At 42.1% G+C, this 7,437-nt stretch overlaps 1 protein-coding gene across 1 annotated transcript in view; it reads left to right on the top strand.

Moving 5' to 3' along the window:
* Positions 1-1,621: 1,621 nt before the first annotated feature.
* The window catches only part of LOC307250620 (plasmanylethanolamine desaturase 1), a gene marked incomplete at both ends in the record, with an annotated part of 32,928 nt that continues 27,112 nt past the window's right edge, over positions 1,622-7,437 (top strand). Inside the window, 2 exon segments of the mRNA XM_080027736.1 lie at positions 1,622-1,712; positions 1,715-1,759. Coding sequence (XP_079883862.1) covers positions 1,622-1,712; positions 1,715-1,759 — 136 coding nt within the window.

Genomic DNA, 7,437 nt, shown 5'->3' with positions numbered 1-7,437 from the left:
GTCAAGAAATGACTAATGGCACAGGAAAATATAAAAAAAAATTCTACTACTTATTTTTCTGTATGTTCTATGTAATCTGCTTATTTTCGCCACACCTCAGATAAATATATTTAAAATTACACAAGCTGCCTTAAATGACGTACATATAATTGCACCTCCAACCTGAATAGAGACTTTTTAAATGTTTGATAGCAGGTGAATTATCTGGGTGCATTATAGAGTTGGCACCTGATGATGAGCCTATATATGAATCAAAAGTCCACACTGCACACCAGCACGTCATATCAATACCATTGATATATGACGTACCTGCAATAAAGGTGACTGTTATTAGAACTAAACACAATATATAACTGAGGCTTATGAGAATGTATCAGCACAGTTATTACAATGCATCATATCGGGGACATGAACATTAGGCTACATACCATTCAATCCTGTAGATGTTGCGACATTTCAAATGGTCAGGGAGTCACTAATGTGTAGATATAGGCTTCATCATTTGCATTTATTTTTTTGCAGTTTGCAACCTGTGTGTTTGTAGCCTCCCTGCTAGAGGACTGGTGCTAAGAGTACTTGCTTGTATATTATTGGAACAGATAAGGCTACATTTGCATTGGGTTTTTATGTGAAGAATACAGCATCTGCATGGCTGATATACAATCAAGCATAATCTTTAGATTCAAATAAATAAAGGTAAAATGTGTTGTAGTAAATGGTGTTGTTTTGTCTATGCGTTGGTAAACTACTGACGGAAGGGGCTTTATTAGAGTTGCTCATGGTTTCAGAGAAGGGGATTGTAGATTGCGTAGGCAAGGCAAACAACTTTCTGATTTTGCGCTTATTAAGTCACTACTGAAGTCAAATGAATAAGAAAGGTGTGAAGACATTGTTTATTTGATCCTATCTTATTATTAATGTGATTTTTCATTTGAAGTGTTTTATTTTCCATCTCATTTTAATTGTATGGCCTTTCTTCCCTGTTTCTATCTTCCTTCATTTCTATTTCAGTGTAAATCACTCTTGTAATGCATGCATGTTATTCATTTCTATATTCAAACTCACTTTGAGCTGCATTAGGCCTACTTGAATACTATGAATTATTATTATTAATCACTAAATAACTGTATTTATAGATACTGTTTTTCAATTAGTAATAGTTGCTACACATTTAATGTTGTTACTTTAAGACATAGGCTATAGGTAGGGATTAGGAAATGTACTTCTGCACTTGAAGGCAGCAGTGAAGATAATACAATCGACTGTGTGAAGTTAATCTACATTTCCTCAGGAGTCGTGCTCGTCTTCTCCGTTTACTAACTGCTGTTGATGACAGACTCTGCTGCAGTGTAAGCCCACAGACTGTGGACTATATTTGTGTAAAAGCTGTGTGATATAGACATGGAACTACTATAAGGGATAGGTCTGCGTGTCAGCTGTCTGTATTTCCGGGTGGCACGAGGCTGCTCCGGTACCCATGCCAGAGCATCACTCGGTCCAGCCTCGCGCCACACAACAACCTCCACCACCAACTAAAGCGACCAGGCTGAGCTGACCGACACAGATATATCATTGATGTCTATCCTAAAATACAGAGAGAGGGGGGAAGCGGGCTGGAGCTATGGCGGCGTCGCGTCTCTCCGAGACCGACATAAGGTACCGGTCCATGGCGGAAGAGGATCCGAACGGCAATGAGCACGGGGCGGCCGCACGCAGCAGCACGCCGGGGCCCGACAGCTAGCGATGCTCTACTGTCCTGGTAAGGAACGTGTTCCCTGCGTGCGTGCGTGGTTGTTGTTGTTGTTGCGTCTGTCACTAACTTTGCCACTTTGCCACGGGTAAAATGGGCTAAGAGTGAGACATGGCAACAGCAGCGGCCTGAAATAAATGGTCAGAGAAACATCAGTGAGGACGGGAACAACTTCACAAGGTGGATGGCGATTATGATGGAGACACGCCTCTTTAGTTGCACTATAGGTTCATTTCATGTGTCATTTCTGCTACAATCATAAACATCGTAAACTTGCTTACAGTCGGGAAGACAATTTTTTTCGCGATATTTCCGGCAGAGCAGACCCTCCGATTATTGGTTCTTTGGGTCAAAGTTAACCGAAAAAACACAAATAAAAAGTATGGCAGACCATGTCAGGTTCAACCCATTTTTGAGACTTTGGCTCCCCGACTATTAGAAGTATTGCAGGAAACAGGGTGTAGTCCGGCTGTCACTGCAATCTATTATGGTATAGAGCTTATTATAAGATGGGGATGAACTTTTTATTTATTTTTAATTTTATTTTTAACCCTAATTGGTCTAAAACAATGTCTCTGTAGAGTTCATCCTGCGGTCTACAACTACACAGACTTTACAGAAGCACATTATTGCATAAGTGAAGTCATGAATTGCAGCACTAGGCTACACAACTTTAACATTTGGATACTGAACAGGTCAAAATAGATAGAAAGATAGCTTACATTATTTATTTTAAGGGAAATTGTAGCATTCCAGCAGTAATCATACTAATCCATATAAATAACGAAAACCCACATCGTTTACAAAAACACACAATGGAAGAAAGACAAGTTAACATGTGCATTGTCCATCCATAGCTAGGCCTACTCAGTGTCTGTACGTTTAACCCTTGCATTTGCAGTGGAATACAGCAGATACAGTTTTTTTTTTTTTTTCCAACCTTTATTTAAACAGGTATATCCCATTGAGACCGAAGACTCTTTTGCAAGGGAGACCTGTTCCCATTTACACGTTACCATTCACACACACATTCATACACCGATAGCAGGCTAACTATCGACATTCACACGAGGCAAGGTGGGTGAAGTGTCTTGCCCAAGGACACAACAACTATGACACAGGTGGCAGGGCGGGGATCGAACCTCCAACCCTTTGATCATCGGCCAACCCGCTCTACCAACTGAGCCACAGTCGCCCCAAAGTTACTCCCACTGGACTGATGTGAGGTGTGTTCTTTAGATGCTAGTGAAGTTGTTGCCTTCAGCTCAGATAGGCTTTTAGTCCTAGGACAAAATCAATGTCTGTGACACAGTCTACAGCAGTAATCCTCAAATCCAGTCCTTGGGGTCCCGAGTGTTGCTGGTTTTTCCCCTTACCCTGCTCCTTTAAATTCACCTGGCGTCCCAGTCCAAACAAGTCTCTGATTAGTGGTCCAGAATGAAAAGTGCCTGGCAGAATAAAACATAAGCAGCAGCCTGGGCCCTGGAGGATGACTTTCAGGATTACTGGTGCACAGGTTATAAATACTTGAATGAAATGACTGCTGCCTCCATATCAACAAAGCATCGCCTTTGTGTCATGACCCTGAGGCCTTATGTAAGAGCGTGCAGTGGGGTCTGGTTTAACAAATAGCTGCTTCCTAAAAATATTTTCCCATTAGCCTTGCTGCTACCTTGCTCCCTTTTGTGTTTGTTTCAATCGTTATTGTTTTTGTCCTGGCCATAATAGCTTTTATCTATTTTGTGTTGTTGTTGTTGATAGAGCTCCTTCTCCATCACAACAAACAAAAGAGGATCAAAAACAGTATGACAGCTGGCACGTTCAATGTGCTTAAAGGGATAGTTCCGTGTATTAGAAGTGGGGCTGTATGAGGTACTTATGTAGCCTATATGAAGTCAGACTTGTGCTGTTGCAGAGGGGGCAAGCAGAAACACATTTACACCACATATAATAATGCTTACCTAAAAAAACAAATATCCAATTGTACAATTAATGTAGGATTTTTACTGGTAGTAAGTTAATCGCCAGACCGCTGTTTATTTTTGTACTTTATTTCAAGCGTAGTTCGGTCATAGTATTACTACGCCAACTCTGTCTGGTGCAGTGCAGTACATCACTCCGTCAATCAACTGTTCTACTCAGAGTTATCTGGGCTCTTCCAAGAGACATAAGAAAACAAAGATGTGTGATAATGACATTGACAACATGCCATGTCACTGTGGACATAAGAGGATACTTTTATGAACCCTGACCCAGTAAACATAAGAACATTTTCAAATGGAGAAGTTACGGACCTCTTGTGTCGTCAATACCAAACTCATAGTGAGTGCGCCGATCACTTCTATCATCTCAAGAAGGTAACAGACTACCGTATATGCATAAGTACCTCATACAAAATAAAATAAAAATAACTATCCCTTCAAAGGTGAAGACACAATCGGGCGTGGGACATCGTCGGGGAGTCTGGAGGGGGCGGGGACACAAATCTGTTTGGTGTGTTCGGTGACGTCGGCCGTCGTAGATGTCGTCGGGCTTCTTTTCAGCCGATTCAACATGTTCAGTCGGCGTCGGCCAGTCTTTCAGCCGGAGCAATCTGATTGGTGGAGGGCTCGCCCGTCTCTGCTCTGCCACGGCAGCGGAGCAGATATTAGTTTCACTTGAGTCAAACATGATTTAGGAAGCTATCGATAGAATCTGAGAATGTTCTGATTTTCACGTAAACTAAACACAATCAGCACACAGCATTAGATTGTCTGTGCATGACGTTTTCACGTGTTTTCAGAAATAGTTGAGGTAGTTTGGGCGAGGAGCGGCCACAGGTGTTTGTGTGTGTGTGTATTTGTGTGTCTCTGTGTGTGTGTGTGTGTGTGTGTGTGTGTGTGTGTGTGTCTGCGGCATTCATTCTCTTCGTTATAATGACAGCCTACGTTATGATAACAGCTACTTAATGTCATCCCGCGCAAGTGCAGAACGTACGGCAAGTCGGTAGACGGCTCGGTGTGTTCTTTGCACTTTTTCGACCGCGTCAGGGAGAATGGAGCTGATTGAATCGGCAGACTCCATTTTCTGGCGACGGTCGGTAGTCGGCCTGGTGTGTCTTCGCCTTAAGATTTTCATGATTGTTTCTCATCCCAGCCGGTATGCCACTCTTTGCTGCCATTACGTCTGGGTTTGGATCAGATGTGGGCACAGAACAGCGAGGGAGGTAAAAGCTCATTTGAACTTACAGGATAAATTGAGCCATCGTATCAGCGTAGATAGGTGGATTCTAGCGTGGTGATGGGAGGCATACTGTTGCCTCAGACCTAAAGCAGGGCCAAACCCGTCTCAGCAGTTGTGCATCAAGCTGGACTGGGCCACGTTGAGTCTGACCATCTGCCCTGCTTCTCACTTCACTGAGCATTTTAATTGCCTCTGGTCGGACCAGGTTGGCCACTTGTTACCATGTTCTTTAAATAGGAATGATGATCAGAGAAGGAGAGTGTCCACACCATCACTAGTAACCAATAATAATAACTATCTAGTTAAAAATGATTAAACACTGCTATCTGTATTCAAATCCATTATGTTTAAAATGGTTTTAAAACACATCATTTAGTCATGTTTAAATTATGAATACGTTGTTTTATGTATTTATGTTATCAGTTTGGAGTCGGATATTGATGGAAGATGCACTGTTTGTTGACAGTGAGTTAGTCTAATCCATAAGAAATGTATTTTATTTTGAAGTTTTTTCCAGTAAACCTTTCAAAACAAAGGAAAGTTGTCTTGTCTTTTCACTCACATTCCCACATGTGTCACCAGCTCGGCACTTGAATCCTCACTGAGCTGAAAATGAAACTTCTGACCTGAATGGTTACTCACTCAAGACTGTTTCTAAACTTTTATTTTCATTTAACAGAAGAAACCATTCACTTCACTTGGGAGCCGGTGTACGTAAGGGAGTCACCTTCGCCATTGATGGAATTGGATCCACAGTGTTATTCAGTGCCATTCCATTAGACAGATAACCATCTCCACTCTGTCATTTGGTCTTTTTTTCCTTCTTCCAGGCAACACAAACATTACCCATTCATGTAAACAGAGACAGCTTGCATGCGTGCAGGCACACACAAGTGCACACGGTTCATTATTAGGGGGCCAAGCCCGAGAAGGGCTGGGACCGCGTTTTGCAGAGCAACGCGGTTCCCAAGCCCTGCGGGGCAGGGAACCCTATTGTTTTTGTAAGGATTATTCTTTATTCTTTATTCTTTATTCTTATTCTTCCATGCGTAAAAGTGGTGCTGCAGCCCAAACCGTAAAGGGTTGGGACATGCCACTTGCATGGCTTATCCAGGTCCATGGTACGTACGCAGAGGAAAAAATTCAGACATCCCGGCCACTAGGTGGCGCTACAACAAAGGAAAAGGCGTTTTGGGCTATAACTTCCGCACCGAAAGTCCGACAGTCAAAAACTTTATATCCACAGATGCACACAAGTTAGATGCATCTTTTGAGATAGGCCACGCCCATTTGCGTATATATACATTTTTCGCTATATCGCAAAAACTGTGTCAGTCACCAAAACATACTCCTCCTACAGTTTTCGCCCGATTTATACGAAACCAAAAACATTATGCTCTACCAACTCCCACGAGCAAAAGTTGGTCAAATAATTTTTCTACGACCATCGGAAGACCAAACGGTAGCGCTTTAAAGATTTGCGAAAATCCGTAAAAAAAAAAAAAAAGAGGGATTTTCTTGAAACTCAAGGGAGACTATCATGGGGCATACCTGAGTCTATAAAAAAAATATGGGCAAGAAATTCCTATGTATGCCGGACTTATTAAAAAAAAGAGTTTTTCAATTTTTTGGCCTTTTTTCGCCATTTCCTAAGTCTTTCGGCGGGAAAATGGGAAAATTCAAAAAAGTCTCTTTACAATGGAGAGGTTCACAATTTCATTTTGCTCATAACTCCCCAACCAAACATCGCACATTGAAAAATGTAACATCCACTTGTTCGGTACATTGAGCTGCATCTTTCTATCAAACACAGTTTTGCGAATGTCATCCATAGGGGGCACCAAAACCACAAAAAGCAAAGAAAACGCGTTTGGGCCTATAACTCCCACACCGAACATCGCACATTCAAAAACTTTACATCCCCGGATTCCGTGAAGCGAGGGGCCGGCGCCGCGGACGACGACGCCCGATCCCGAGTCGCGTGGGAGGCTTGGCCCCCGTTCACAACTGCTTGCAGTTCTAGTTTAACTTAATTATAGTTGGATGCACGCTTATAATGACAGGAGGAGAGAGACGGAGAGAGCGATGTTGGGCCTGGAAGGACAAGTTTTTTTTTTAGTTTTTTTTTCCATTCATTCATGGATCACACACAGTATCAGACTTGGAAACATTTTGAAAACTGGTGCTTATGTTCACAGATTGCCCTAGTTAAAGATGACATGCGTAACTTTAGTGGTGTTGTGTCACAGTCACAGATCATGGCAGGTTTGCAGTTGAAGACCTCCCACAAGCCACTGCTAGAACTTGATTGAGCCAGCAAATTGTCTAACTGCTGCGCTCTTGTGCTCGATTTGAATGCTTTTAAACACAAGCAGCAATGACTTTGGCTACTCAATAAATAAAATGGTAAAGACAAAAGAATTAAGTAATCACTTGTTCAACTAAATGAACCAGTGAAATGAAGT

The sequence above is a fragment of the Ammodytes marinus genome (genome assembly GCF_949987685.1).
Source record: "Ammodytes marinus genome assembly, chromosome: 5".
In the NCBI taxonomy this organism is placed as follows: Eukaryota; Metazoa; Chordata; class Actinopteri; order Uranoscopiformes; family Ammodytidae; genus Ammodytes; species Ammodytes marinus.
This window is presented reverse-complemented; position numbering and strand designations above follow the sequence as displayed.